This window comes from Microtus oregoni, unplaced genomic scaffold (assembly GCF_018167655.1).
Source record: "Microtus oregoni isolate MIOR12 unplaced genomic scaffold, Mior012 000007F_ref0000211, whole genome shotgun sequence".
Classification (NCBI taxonomy): domain Eukaryota; kingdom Metazoa; phylum Chordata; class Mammalia; order Rodentia; family Cricetidae; genus Microtus; species Microtus oregoni.
This window is the reverse complement of record NW_024543066.1, coordinates 52,235,045-52,249,597: the sequence shown is the minus strand read 5'-3', so window position 1 is coordinate 52,249,597 and position 14,553 is coordinate 52,235,045. Positions and strand designations below refer to the sequence as shown.

Here is a 14,553-nt window from a genome sequence, read left to right as displayed (position 1 = left end):
TCAAGCCTGGTTTATGTGATGCTCCAGACTGACCCGACCCGTAGTGTTCACTGCACCTTTCTTCTCAACATTTTATTTATGTTTATGTACCTTCCTAATTTTTTCCTGAGACAGGATTTCTCTGTATAGCCCCTTCCCCTTCGTTTTTTTTTTTTCACATGCTTTGGTTCTTTGTCTGTGTGAGGGTGTCGGGTCCCCCCGGAACTGGAGTTGCGAGCTGCCACGTGGGTGCTGGGAATCAAACCTGCATCCTTTGAAGAAGCAGTCAGTGCTGAACCATCTCTTCAACTGCCCTAGCCCTGGATATTTTGGAACTCATTCTGTAGACCAGGCTGGCCTCGAACTCTGAAAGACCCGGCACTCCCCACCACGGCTTAAGTGTAGGAAATGTGCGCTGGTGCCTGTGGCAGCCAGAAGGTGAAGGTATTGGGTGTCCTTAAACTGGAGTTACAAGGTAGTTGTGAGCTGCCTGATGTGAGTGCTGGGAGCCCAACCAGCTTCCTTTGCAACTGCCAAGCCATCTGCAGACCTTCAAGTGAACGCTGAAATTAAAAGTCATGAATTCAGTCTGGCAGTGGTGGCACACACCTTTACCAGGAAGGCTCCAAAGCTACACAGAGAAACCCTGTCTCAAATATCCAAGGGAAAAATAAGTCATTAATTCCTGAGTTTGGAGCCAGCTAGCTGGTCAAGTGAGTTCCAGGGCAGGCAGGGCTGTTACACAGAGAAACTATCAACCTTTTTTGGGAAAAAAGAAAGTGGTAACTCTTGCCTAGAAGCCTTGTTTTATTATTGAGACAGGGTCTCATGATGTAGCCCTGGCTGTTCCAGAACTCACTATGTAGACCAGGCTGGCCTTGTGCTGAGATCCCAGGTGTACACCACCACACCTAGCTAATCCAAGCTGACGCATGGTTAGCAACCTAACTAGCGTCAAATGGTTAACTTATCCTCCCTAAACTGTGGTCCAAGACTTTTCTAGAACCAAACCACTCACTTTTTCCCAAACTTTAGAGACTAAGACAAGAGGATCATGAGTTTGAGACCAACAGGGAGACCCTCTTTCAAAAACAAAAACCAGAGATGGCTAAGCAGACCTGAAATCTCAGCACTTAGAGATCACTTTAAGGTCATCCTCATCCATAGTTAAAATGTATCCTGGGTTACATGAGACCCTGACTCAGACAAGTCACACACTTTCCATAACCATTTGTTGATCCTCTTCACTCTTTCTCTTTTTTGAGTCCCCAAGCGTCTCTATATAACCAACATCATGAATACCCGCACAAAAGCTTGCTGCACACCTGCAGATGATCTTGCTTTTTGAGACAGGGTTTCTCTGTGTGGCTTTGGAGCCTGTCCTGGTACTCAGTTCTGTAGACCAGGCTGGCCTTGAACTGGGAGATCCACCTGTCTCTGCCTCCCAAATGCTGGGATTAAAGGCGTGCACCACCACCGCCTGGCTTGACTTTAAAATAATTTTTAAATTTATTGGGCTGGTCAGATAGCTCAGTGGGTAAAGGCACCTACCTGCACGATGACCTGGGTCTCACATGGTAGAGACTGATTCCTGGAAATTGTCCTTAACCTTCACAAAGGCACACAAAGTAAAATGTAATAAAAATTTAGATTTATGTGTATGAATATTTTGCCTCCATGTATTGTATGTGCCACATGTGTGCCTGGTACAGGGGAAGTCAGAAAAGGGTACTGGATCCCTTGGAGCTGAAGTTATGGATGGTTCTGGGTCAGTACAGGTGCTGGTAACTGAACCTAGGTCCTCTGGAAGAACAACTACTCTTCAACTGTTAAACCAACTCTACAATTACCATATAGTATGGGTGCTTTGTTACTTTTTCTACTTTCTTACAAATTGTCTTTTAAAGTTTTACTTAGTGAGATTAGAGATTTAACTTAGCAAGGCCCTGGTTGCATTAGTGCAGGCAGGCGCCTGTGCCACCACACCCCTGTGGAGGTTAGAGGACATCTTCCAGATTGTTGAGGCAGGTGACAGATGACCAGATGAGTCTCTTTTCTGTGCCTAAGAGCACACCCAGCTTTTCTGGTCTCTGGAAGAAAAGTCAGGTCATCTGGCTTGTGTAGAAAGCATAAACTTCTGACCCCCTCCTCCATCTTCAGTGTGCTGGGGATTATAGCCATGTATCCATCACACCTGCTTTTTGCTGTGGCTGGGGGCCAAATCCAGGGCTTCTGATTTGTGAATACTAGGCAATTTACCAACTGAGGTATGTGTGTCTTTATGTATATATCCTTAGCCCCTTAAAACCTATTTCTTATGCCATTTTTTTAATGTGTACATGGGGGGGGGGGCGTTTTGAACATGGGCTTTTTGTACAGACCAGGCTGGCACTGAACTCATGATCCTCCTGCTTTCCCACTGGTGAGAATACAGATTTGTGCTATCACACCTGGCTCAAAAATGTTAGGCTAGTTGCTGAAGAAAAGGCTCAACAAGCAGTTGCTGTTCTTGCAGAGGACTTGGGTTTGGTTGCCACAACTCCAGTACCAGAGGACTCAATGGCTTCTTCTGACCTCCTCGGGTACCAGGCTTCCATGTGATGCACATACATAAATGTGGGCAAAACACCCATAAAATATACCTAAAAAAATTATATAGATGTTTTTGACCCTCCCAGACACTTGCAAGGGTAGAACGGATGGTGTCGGTTTGTGTAGTCTCGTGTGGGAATGGACAGCAAGGAAGAGGTCGACTTGTCTCCCTTCCCCTCTCCATTTAACTCAGACACTCAAAAACAATTAGTCAGGATCCAGGATAGTAATCAACGGCTTTATTTTCCTAGAATTCAAATTGTCTATGGTTTTCAGAGCTACACTTCCAAAGCTACAGTCAGCAATTTTTCTTCAGAGCCCAAGGGAGGGACAGGAACAAAAGAAGGAAGGGGGTGTAAGAACCCCATAAGAGGCTGGGAGAGAGCACTTTCCCCGGTATTCAGTGGGCTACAAGCTGGATGTGTGCCAACACCAGAGGACCAGCTCCAAGGAGTTATCAACTCGAACAGAAAGGGAGCCTCCCAGTGCACCCCAGAAACGGGTCAGTAGTGGGGGGCACACAAAGGGTTGGGATTAACAGGTTGGTTTTTTTTTTTCCTTTTTGTAATTTTCTTTTATTAAAAACATTTCCTAAAAAATGTATCTTTTCCTTTCTGTCTGGGTGATGTATCTGACTAGAGGTTGGCCTGGAGCTCAGGGGGGGAAGAAGGCAGCAGGGTCGTCCCCCCCCCCCCGTTACCCATCTCTGACCTGAGATCTAGAGAGACACTACAAATGATGAGTCAATCTTTCAGATTATCAGCTCTCCAGGTCCTGGACCCTAACCATGTGGAAACCCCAAAGTCTCGATGTTAAACTATAATTCCTTGAACCCTAGGGTTCAGGGGGAAAAAAAAAGTTCTCAAAATCATCAAAGGATGTATGGATGGGAGCCTCTTTCCCAGTGTCCCCTTTTCTTGAATTTGGGCAGATGGGAAAATAGGTGTAAGAGCACGAGCTCAGGAGATGCCACCCAAGAACCCATACTCAAGTTAATATTCCATTACCCCTCTCCTGCCCCGCCCAGCCCAAAGGTCTAGAGTACCTGCAAGGAGGGCAAAGGTGTCAAGAGGGGAAACAGCGGCCCAGACCCCAACGCAAGTCCTAGGAAACAAATCTAAGGAGATAACGGCCTCATCTCATTCCAGAGCACATGGCCCTGACTCAGGTCACAGGGTACAGGGAACTGGAGGTGAAGATCAAGCCAGTCTCCAGGAGATGGGCTTAAAAAAGGAGAAACTGAGTGAAGGAGGAGAGTGGGTTGGGTGGGAAAAGGGTTCCCAGTTTGTAGGCCATGGCCAGTTTCCCCAGTAGCACCCAGACAGCAGCAGGAACGGGGCAGGGGCTCCTCTTGAAACATTGGTGGCTACAGGCTGCAGGGGAGGGTTGGAGGGAGAAGGGTTAATGGTATGGCCTTGGCCTAGCCTTGCCCCAGCCAGTGCAGGTCTTCTGGAAGAGCCCCCCCCCAGCCTCCAGACAGCCTGACTACTGCACACCCTCTTCTATGTCCTCCTCTCCTGGTGTGGCTGCACCCTCCCAGCCCACCGCCAAGCTAGCTCACCCACCTCTCATGGTCTCTGGCACCCTGGGCTTCAGCCTCTTCCTTGGTAGCCTCCTCCTCGTCTTCATCTTCCTCTTCCTCTGGAGGAGGTCCCCGGCCAGAGTCTGGCTCAGAGGGGGTGCTGTTCTTCTCCATCTCTACCGGTAGGGGCCTCTCACCCTCCAAGGTAGCCACCTCCTTTTCTTCCTCTTCATGGTCTCCTGACTCCTTGGGACGTTTAGGGGAGTCCTAGGACAGATTGTCAGAGGACATCAACTGAGACTAGAGACAGTTAATCTCCCTGTGCCTACAGTCCTCCTCAGGGCCTCTTTCCAGAGTGCTACCCACTGTCCAGCTACCCTCTGCTACCCAGAAAACCTGTGCCCCACTCTTCAGTTGGATACCCAGAAAATGCTGCAGGCACATCCTGACAGTCACCTCTAGCATGTCCCCTGCTCTCCTCTTCAGCACACCCTTCTCATTCTTCTCCTTGGCCGGCTCATCGATGACCAGTTTCCCTTCCTCATCGCTGCTGCCCTCTGCGCCACCTTTCTTGTCACCGTCGCCCTCGGGGCCTCCAGGCTCCAGCTCAGCCTCTTCCACACAGCTCTTTTTCTGGGAGGACTGTGAAGACATCAGAGGCGGAGTGGCACCAGAGACTAGTCCCTCCCCAACCACCCCCTAGACACTCACTCCTTCTTCTGCCCACCTCTCCCCCACCCCCACCCAGGTGCCCAGTCTCACAAGTGATTTGAGACCCACCTCTGTTGGTTAGCCCTGGGGTTAACCCACAGGCCGGGCAGGCAGGGCTCTGTGCAGGAGGGGGGAGGGCTGGAGCAGGAGGCAAAACCTCGGGTCAACTTCTCCCAAAGGGATCTGGGACCCGTTCCCCACGACCCCGCTCCCCCTGCCCTCCCGCCTTGTCCTGCCCGGCTCACAAGAACCTCCTCTTGGAAGGTTGTGTCCTCTTACTAACGATGGGCCCAACAAAGGCTTACCCCACTTACCGTGTCCATCCTATTCTTGTCCTCAATGCCATCAGCAGTGGCCTCTAACTACAAGTAACCCCACACCCTCCAGGTCCCTCTCTTGAGAAGTCCTATCACGACCACCCCAAAGGCCTTGAGATTCTAGGCAAGGCTCCTGGACCCACATACACCTGCCTTCCAGGGCTCTGCTCACCTGGTAGCCAGAGGCCTTGACTGTAGGGTTGTTCTCGATCTCCCACAGCCCCTCGCTGAACCCTTTCCTCTTGTTGGGCTTGCCAAACTTCTCCTTGGATTCCTCATAAGGGAAGAGGTCTTTGGGGCCCAGGAATGCCCTGGGGAGAGACGGGAGACTGTGCTCTCAAGCCCCAAGCTGCCACCAAGCTAAATGCCAGACACGGACAGATATCATCACCCCCCCCTCCCCACAATGGTATTCCCACAGTGTCCCACCTGCACCCCACTGTCCCCTCACTCACGTCTCGTGGGTTCCAAAAAAAAAGACTTGGTATTTGTTGGCTGTTGATTTCACAGCAGCCTCAGGCATCTCATCAATCTAGGGCAAGAAAGGAAGAGAAGATGTGAGTTTGAGTCCCAAGGCCTCATTCTGGGCAACGTGACGTTTGTATAAAGCCAGACAGAACAGGACTCCGGAGAATACCCAATCTGCAAAACATGGCTAGTAGTCCAACTTGTCCAAATTAAACTAACAGGAAAGTCTAACAAATCCAGGGCGACTCCACTCTCCTTCAGAGAACATCTCCAGTGTCCAATCCTGGCCAAAGTGCCATTCTCTCTGCCACTCCTAAGACCAATACTGTTACTTCTTTGTATTTTGAGACAGTGTCTTTCTTGCTATGCAGCCCAGCCTGATCCTCCTGCCTCAGTCACATACCCATCTCCAATTATAAAATGTCAAAGAATCTCAACTCTCTCATGATCACTGCCCACTCCTTCTCAATGCAAAGTCGGAACTCCCCACCATCAGGGTTTCCTCTGTGTAGCCCAGGCTGGCCTCAAATTCACAGAGATCCACCTGCCTGTCTCCCGAGTGTTGGGATTAAAGGTGTGCGCCACCATATCCAGGTAAATCTGAATGTCTGCTCCGCTACATTTAGAGATTGGCCTTAGATAGGTTGGTGAGCCTCTGCCTGTTTCCCATCTGTAAAATATTGAGTCACAGCTCTTAAGTCACAGGATTGGGGGTGTTTAATGAGAAGTTAATACTGCCCTTCCTGTCAGCCTGTCAGGTTTACAAAATTCTTTCTGAGCAACTTCAACCCCACCATCATGCCCCCCAGAAAGCTTCATCTCTGACCAGTTCCAATTTTACAAACACACTCATTACTTGGTGGATATTTTTGTGAGCTATCTGTTCTTTTTTTTTTTTCTGGTGACAAGATCTCACCATATATAGCTCAGGCTGGAACTCATGATTCTGCTGTCCAAAGTAGTACCCACCACACCCAGATCAGGTCGGCTTGCATCTCCAGCACACATGAGTCAGGCCTGGTGATACAGTTCTGAAATCCTGATGGGCATTGTGGTGCCTACCTTTAAACACAGTACCCTGGGAGGCAGTGGAAGGCAGATCTCTGAGTTCAAAGCCAGTCTTGTATATATATTGAGTTCCAGGACAGTCAAAGCTACATAGTGAGACTCTGCACCAAACATAAACAAACCACCAAAACAAATAAATATAAAAGTTTTATTTTATTTTTATTTACATTTATTTATCTATTTATTTATTACATCTATCTATCTATCTATCTATCTACCTATCATCTATCTTTCTATCGGGTTATTTTCCAGGCAGGGTTTCTCTGTGTAGTCCTAGTTGTCCTGGAACTCACTCTACACACTAGGTTGGCCTTGAAAGCCAGCTAAAATAATTCTGAAAACTTTGAAAGTCACTAAAATAAGTAAAATCTTTTTTACAGATAGGGATGCTGAGTCAAGAAAGACACGCCCTTCCCAAGGAAAAAAAACGACACATTATAATAAGGACCAGACTTCAAGCCTACCCCCCCTTTTTTTGAGAGAGTATTTCTTTGTATAGTTTTGGCTATCCTGGAACTAATTAGATCACGCTAGCCTTGAACTCAGAGATCTGCCTGTCTCTGCCTCCAGAGTGTTGGAATTAAATGTCTGCACCACCACCAGGCTCTAATTTTCTTTAAAAACACACACACACACACGTTTTCCACAGTGTTATTCCTGTATACCTCACGAATGCCTGAGGAAGCCAGAAGAGGGTGTCAGATCCCCTGGGACAGGTTTTTTTGTGAGCTGCCACATAGACGCTGAGAATAGAATCCCAGGTCCTATGGAAGAGCAGCCAGTGCTCTTAACCACCAAGGCATCTTTTCAATCTAGACCTAATTTCTTGAGATTGCTTGCCCGATGACCCAGAAGGAATTCTGCAGTAAAGGTAGTAAGTGCTGAGGTTAAAGTTTGAAATCAAGAGAGAACAGTTGGCCAGCTTAGCCTCGGATTGTCCTGAAGTTCAGGCCAAGCCAAGCTGTTGGGGCAGGGACTACAACTCCCAGCAATCCTTGCAACACTCCCAAATGCCCGCCCTCCTCCAGAGGCCAGGTGGCCATGTTGGCTGAGGCTGCAGACACAAACCTAAAAGGCAGGCCAAGGCAGTGGTTAGAGAAAGAGGGCCCACTGGGAACACTGAGGAGACAGGGAGGCTGTGACTAGAATGAGCTGAGTGGGTACGACACGGAAGGTCATCTTGCCCCAGACTTGGAAGTCTTTAGGCTTCTGGGCCCCTCCCCCTTGCCCCGTGGCCTCTGGGGACTTCGGCCAGCCCCTCCCCCTAGGAAAGCACAAGTCAAACTAGGCCCAGCCCAAGAATCAGGAGATGCTGGGGTGTGGGAACCTGGTGAAAAGGCACGCAGTTCCCCCACAACCGTGATCCCCATCACTATGACAACTCAACTCCGCCCCTCCGGGGCCACTCAGCCACCAGGAATGTGACCACCCCTCCCCCCAGGCCTGCCATCCCGGATTGGGGAGGAGGGGACACTAAAGCCCGTAATCTGGCACGCAAATCTTGGGCTGTACGTGAAACTAAGCTAGGACTGGAAAGCAAGGGGGGAGGGGGACATGCTCTAAGGGGTGGGGACGGGGAGGAGCTGGACAGGACACCTGACTCAAGTTATCAGCTATCCCCCCTCTCTTCTCAGAGAAGGTTTGCGGGCGCGCGCGCGGGCGCACACACGCACACACACACACACACACACACACACACGGGGCGGGGGAGAAGCCTCCAGGGCTTAAGAAATCCCAGGAGACAAGTAAAGGACAACGGTAGCAAGGCTCTCTCACACACCTATGCGGGAGTGGGGATCCAGGCTGAAGTGCTGGAGAGCCCACACCCACGTCAGGGCATCACTGTGCTTTCAGCCTGGTAATCCAGTGTAATGAAAGGGAAGAGAGGAGACTCTAAAAGAAAGAGGGTGGAGGAAGGGTTAGGAGACTCCAAGAACACCGACTGAAACGCCTCATCTTTCCATGGAGAGCAAACAACAGGCAGAATCTAATCGTGTGGCAGGGGACCCAGGAGGCCTCTAGCCGCCCAGTCCTAGACACAAGGCTGGATGGAATTGGACACACCAACTCCACCAGTCCTGCCAGCTTCCAGCTACATAAAGGTTGGGTGTGGAGGAATGAGAGCAGATAGGCCTCTTCCTTAAGAGGCTCATTTCCCAACAACCCTAACTATTATACATAGGTGTAGCAGGTAGGATTGGGGGATGGGAATGCTTTCCGCTCAAAAGCTTTTCCAATCCCCCCCCCCCCCAAAAGAGGAGAAATCACTTCTGTGGCAGCACCCCCACCCTCCAGCTACAAAGAAGCAACTGTCTTTCCTGGGGCTTAGATGTGCATGGCAGCTCTCCCATGTCAGTCTCAAAGAAGTCTGTCCTGAATCTGCCTCCCAGGTGGTGACTAAACTCCGTGAGTCAAAGGAGAGTAAACCAGGGTGGGGCCAGATGTGCTGGGGAGCCTACCACACTTCCTCCTCTAGCCACCTGGAAGGAGATTCTGAAACTCCTCTGCATTTCCATCAGACAGGCCCCAAACACTAGAAACCCTACCCTGTCCAGGCCAGAGGCCTTTGAAGCCATTTGCAGAGTTCACAGGAGCAGGGAGAACTGAACACCATGCCCACAGCACTCAGGGCTGGTCCAAGATCACCGGGCATTTAGGAAGGCTGAGGAAAGCTAGGAACACACTAGCTCATCTGGCTGACTTGACCTAGGGAACCAGAATGTCCAGGACAGGAGGCACCTCAGTGTGGCAAGGCCAAGGGCAGAAAAGAGAAAAGAGTCAGGAGGGAGGCTCTAGACTGCTCGGGAGCGTGTGTCTCCAGGATTGGGAGAGGAGAAAGGCACCCAGGGTAGACTGGACGAGAGGGAAACTCGTTTGTTAAGTGCCTGGAGATCCTCCAGGAAGTCGGGCAGGAAGAAGAGGGAAGAGGGTAAGATGGAGTCATCAGGCATTCTTCCAGTCAGGCCTGCTACCATGTGGCCCCTATGACTTCAATCTCAAGCCGTTTTAGTCTTTTCCCAGAAGCAGAAATGAGGGAAGCAAGGTGCAAGAAGGGACCTGCATCAGGGCTGAAGATTCTGGCTACACCTCAGGAAGAGCTAAGACAGGTTCTAAGGAACTGGGATTTGGGAGACAGACTGTTTTCTCCTTTTGGGAACCCCTGAAGTGTCACAACCAAGCCAGCAAAGTGTTAGTGTGCCTAACTCTGAGATCCACTCACAACTCTTATCTCTATTGAGGTTGAGGCCTCAATAGAGAAAGAAATTGCCTCTCTGTCCTACCCTTCTGTCCTGGAGCTCATACTGAAAAGAAACGGATGGTACGGATGGTATCCCTGCTCCATGGTGTCTTCTAGCCAAAGGTCACCAGAAATCAGAGGGGCTTTCTCATAGGGCAATAGGTCTCAAGGAATAAGACATACCACAAGATTCCTACCTCTACACTTCATAAGTATTTCTCCTTTCTCAGGCATAGCTTACCACTGAACCGCCAGCAAGAAGGGGAAGCAGTAGTAGAGACCTGTGTTCAATTCTTGCCCTGCCCAAGAAGCCAGTGCAGGGTAAAGTACATGACTGTTCACATCTCTCTCTCTCTTTCACACACACACACACACACACACAGAGAGAGAGAGAGAGAGAGAGAGAGAGAGAGAGAGAGAGAGAGCGCCTAGCTTCAGTCAAGCCCTTCTAAGGCTCTGGAACCGAGTCTGGTTTCTCTCTGCACTTCACTCCCAAGCCAGAGGCCAGGCCTTATTTGACCCACTTGAAAGTTTCAGAGAGCAAGGAGCTCAGGCAAATGGGATTGGACACACACACACTCTTTGCGAGGGGGAAAGAGTATGGAGGAGCACTTGGGTTTTCTCAATCATCAAGCTGGCTCAACACCCTGAATAGTAACCAAGAGAGCATGGAGGAACTTCCTGAGCCAGATGAACAGTCAGCCATGCTGGAAAAGCAAAAGCCTCAAAGCAATCCTGCTTCAGGACCCCTCCTTCAGGCCTTTCTGCCCTAGGATTTCGCTTTACACAAACCCCACACCCTAGGGGCTGAGTCATGCCTTCAGCCAGTACCAAGGGCCCCTCCACATTCACTTTGAAGTTGCCAGAAGCACCCACACACTCACTTAACCTTTCCCTTGGAGGAAAGGTGATCAACACAGCAGGCTTTCGGCCCCACCCTCCCACCTGGCCAGGTGCTGGAATGGGGAAGGCCCTTCTGCTGGCGGGTTGAAACAACCACGTGGCCGACACGGGCCTCTGGGAAAGGCTCGCTGGTGTGCTGCGGAGGCAATCCCCCGCCTCACCAAGGTGATCTGTACAGGTCTTCCCAAGCACACGAGGCCCTGCTGCCTACAGTTCCAAATCGGAGCTGGCGGCATATGGAGGGATGTTCTCGTAAAGCTGAAGGCTAACGGGTTGTAGCAGAGTGACACATAGGCAGACCATTTCTTAAGTCCCCTCAATCACTCCACGACCTCCCAACTTCAGATTTCCTACAAAATACTCGAAGAAAGTTTGCTAGACTACAGCTCTACCTCCACTTAACCCTCTGTGGACTGGGACCCTTCGCAACCGTTTGCCCAGGAAGAGAAATCCGAACTGAAGGCAACTATCAATAGAGACTCGGGGATCCCCGAAGGGGTTAGGAATCGCGCTAGAAGAAGCGACTCACCACCGGGCCACTCCCCGACCGTGCGCCCAAAGCCTCGGCCGGTAGCAGAGTTGCGGGCGGACTGAGCACGCGGCGCCGCCGGCCAGGTGCTGGCCCCCGCCATCTCCGTTATGTAAGCGGTGAAGGACTCCCACCAGGGCGAGCAGGCCCGGGGCCCCCTCCGCCCGCTCTGCGCTTGGCGACAGAGCCCTCCCGATCGTTATGCAACCGCATCAGGGCCCGCGATGGCCCCACTGCTCACCCGGGCCGGCCAGTGTGGGTAACCCTTCATCTTCGCGAACACCAGGTCCCCGCATTTGTACTCCTTCTGCCGGTTGGATCGCGACATGGCGGGGCCGCGGGCGCCCCGGGCTCCGCGCCGAGCCGGGAAGCGCGAGCCCAAGTTTGCGCGTGCGGCGGTTGTGGCGCCGCTGCGCTCCGGCCCTCGCGCGGCCCCCGCCTCGATGGTGGCCCCTGGCGCGAGCTCCGGAGCAGCCACGGCGTCTGCGCCCGCGCGCCGCTCGGACGGGGCGGGCGCGGTGGGCAACGCTCGGCTCGGGGCGCGCTCGTGCGCTTGTTTGTGTTTGAAATTCAATTGCTCCCTCCTCAGTGCGAGCCGCTTCCTCCACCCCACCCCCCGCGGCCCACTCCTCCCCTTGCACTCCCGCCCGCGGCGGTTCGATGAGCGCCGAGGCTCGACGCCTGATGCCTGCCCGGGCCCGGCGCCCAACCTGGAGGCCTCAGGTTGAGAGCGGCGGCACAGGCCCGAGGAGCCGAGCGCCGAGCTCGCCGAGCGGGCTTTGTGTGCGGGAGGGTGGTGAGTGCCAGCTCCCGAGGTGCGGGCGCCTGCTGGACAAGCTGCACGTGCCCCTCCCTCCTGCTCCACGGGGCGCTGCCAGCCAGCCACGCGGGGCCTACTGTTGCACAGTGTCCCCCTACCCACGTATCTGGTTCGCCGCTGGCTTCTAGTAAGACGGCCAAGGCGAGAGCCGTGGGTAACGCAGAACGGTGTACGGGCCATCCTGGGCTTCCACGTACTTCTTCTGGGGATGGAGTCGGGGTGATAAGAGTTCGAATCTTAGTAGGGCAGCCTAAACAGCGGAGGAAAGGCTTGAAACTGGTAGTCCCATGGTGCCCAAGAGATTGCGGGCATTTTCGGGGTACAGTAGATGCTCATAATCTATGCTGCTGCTTAGTAAATTAATCTGGACTTCCACCAGCTTGTTGGTTCTTTTTTATTCTTTGGACTCTTTGGGGGCCTGCCACCGGGCTGCCAAATAAACAATATGGATTAATTCTTATTAATGAATGCCTGGCCTTAGCTTGGTTTATTTCTAGCCAGCTTTCCTTTTTAAATTATCCTGACTACATTTTGTCTCTGAGATTTTCCTCTTTCTTAATCTTACTTCCACGCTTACCCTTTGACTGGCTGAGGTAGTAGAACCCTAACATTTTCCTCTCCATGCTCCTGCCCCTCCCTCTTTCTCCTTTTATTTATTCTCTGTGCCTTCCTGTCCCGCCTATCGCCTATCGTTTCTCCTGCCTTGCTATTGGCGGTTCAGCTCTATAGTAGTCCAGTCAGGTGTTTTAGACAAAGTAACACAGCTTTAACACAGAGTTAAACAAATGCAACATAAAAGAATGCGACACATCTTTGCATCAGTAAACAAATGTAACACATCTTAAAATAATATTCCCTAACACCAGCTAACCTCACAAAATGAGAAGGTCCTAAAGGGTGAAGGAAGACTGGACTATCACTAAATCCGGTGTGGAGATTTATAATCCTGGTAATCTGAGAGGACTTTGCCAAAGCCATGTCTTTGAGAATGAATATGACTTTATCAAATTCTGGAATACTGTCCTGAGATATATATAGATATAGATATTGGTGGTGGGGAGTCCTTGAGTCAGGGCTTCTCCGTGTAGCCCTGGCTGTCCTGGAACTCATGCTGCAGACCAGGCTGGTCTTGAATTTAGACTGACTCCTGAGTGCTGAGGTTAAAGCTGAGCACCACCACTGCATGGCCTGGGTTATCTTCTTTTTTTTTTTTTTTTTAAAGATTTATTTATTATGTACACAGTGTTCAGCCTCCATGCCTGAAGGCCAGAAGAGGGCGCCAGATCTCGTTACAGATGGTTGAGAGCCACCATGTGGTTGCTGGGAATTGAACTCAGGACCTCCAGAAGAGCAGTCAGTGCTCTTAACCACTGAGCCATCTCTCCAGCCCCCCTGGGTTATCTTCTTAAATTATGATGGGAATGATGGACCCAAAACCTGCTCTCAGATCACAACCCAAACAAGAATTTTGTTGTACTTACATTTCTATTTGTTGGAATGGGTTCTTTGTTGTTATTTGGGTTCTTTTTTGTTTTGTTTTGAGACAGTCTTACTTATAGCCTTGGCCTCCCTGGAACTCACAGACCAGCTTGCCTCTTCTTCCTGAGTGCTGGAATTAAAGATATGCATCCCTATTGTCATATTGTTCGTTTCAAAGAGATTTGAAGTTGTTTTTTTTTTTTTTTTTAATTTGTGCTTCTAAGTGTGCAGAGGAGGGCTTCCAACCCCTGAAACTGGAGCTGCAGACTATTGTGAGCCCATTAACGCGGGGGCTGGGGGCTGAACTTGCATCTTCTAGAGGAGCAGCAAGTGTCCTTAACCACTGAGCCACCTCTCCAGCCCTTTTTTTGTTTGTTTGTTTGTTTGTTTGTTTTACGAGACAGGAGTTTCTTGAGTGAGTCCAGTGTAAACAGGTTTTTTTTGGGGGGGGGGGGGCACCAACCAGCTCCCAAATCATGACACAGAGACTTACTATTAGTTTTGAGTAACTGGCCTAGTTTAGGCATATTTCTGGCTAGCTCTTTTAACTTAAAATAGCCTGTTTCTTTTTCTTTTGTGTTTTGTTTTGTTTTTCCAGACAAGGTTTCTCTGTGTCACAGTCCTGGTTGTCCTGGAACTCGCTCTGTACATGGGTGTACAGAATGATCCGCCTGTCTCTGCCTCCCAAGTGCTAGAATTAAAGGCGTGTGCTGTTAGGAATATTTACTAACGCGAGCTCCCTGCCAAAGCAAAATTCCCAATCAAGGCAAATCAAAACAAGCCGAATCCAGGTTTAATGGTAGTTCTGCACTCTCGGGTTGCCCTGAGGGGGAACCAGGAAGACCTGGAACCCGGGAGGAAGAAAGGGAGACCACGTGTTCCTCTGGGGGGGGGGGGGGAGGGAGGATCACTTAAATACCCTGGGGA

The 14,553-nt window shown here is 50.8% G+C and overlaps 1 protein-coding gene across 2 annotated transcripts; it reads right to left on the bottom strand.

Moving 5' to 3' along the window:
• Nucleotides 1-2,790: 2,790 nt before the first annotated feature.
• Nucleotides 2,791-11,949, bottom strand: Hdgf (heparin binding growth factor). Of its 2 annotated transcripts, none has more exons than XM_041656397.1 (6): nucleotides 11,569-11,949; nucleotides 5,577-5,653; nucleotides 5,294-5,432; nucleotides 4,550-4,735; nucleotides 4,137-4,360; nucleotides 2,791-3,944 (listed from the first exon to the last, which is right to left on the bottom strand). In XM_041656397.1, the coding sequence occupies exons 1-6, from the start codon at nucleotides 11,653-11,655 to the stop codon at nucleotides 3,938-3,940; spliced, it is 720 nt and encodes a 239-aa protein (XP_041512331.1). In that variant the 5' UTR covers nucleotides 11,656-11,949; the 3' UTR covers nucleotides 2,791-3,937. The 2 variants fall into 2 exon arrangements, with proteins under 2 accessions (XP_041512331.1, XP_041512332.1); XM_041656398.1 differs by lacking the exon at nucleotides 11,569-11,949 and adding an exon at nucleotides 11,328-11,351.
• Between the last annotated feature and the right edge of the window lie 2,604 nt (nucleotides 11,950-14,553).

Bases quoted from the DNA above. Each gene is read 5' to 3' on its own strand.
- Hdgf (XM_041656397.1), bottom strand. From the start codon at position 11,655: ATGTCGCGATCCAACCGGCAGAAGGAGTACAAATGCGGGGACCTGGTG. The intron at 5,654-11,568 runs GTGAGCAGTGGG...TTCTTGCCCTAG, and splicing joins ACCCACACTGGCCGGCCCGG to ATTGATGAGATGCCTGAGGC. The intron at 4,361-4,549 runs GTGACTGTCAGG...AATCTGTCCTAG, and splicing joins GAGCAGGGGACATGCTAGAG to GACTCCCCTAAACGTCCCAA.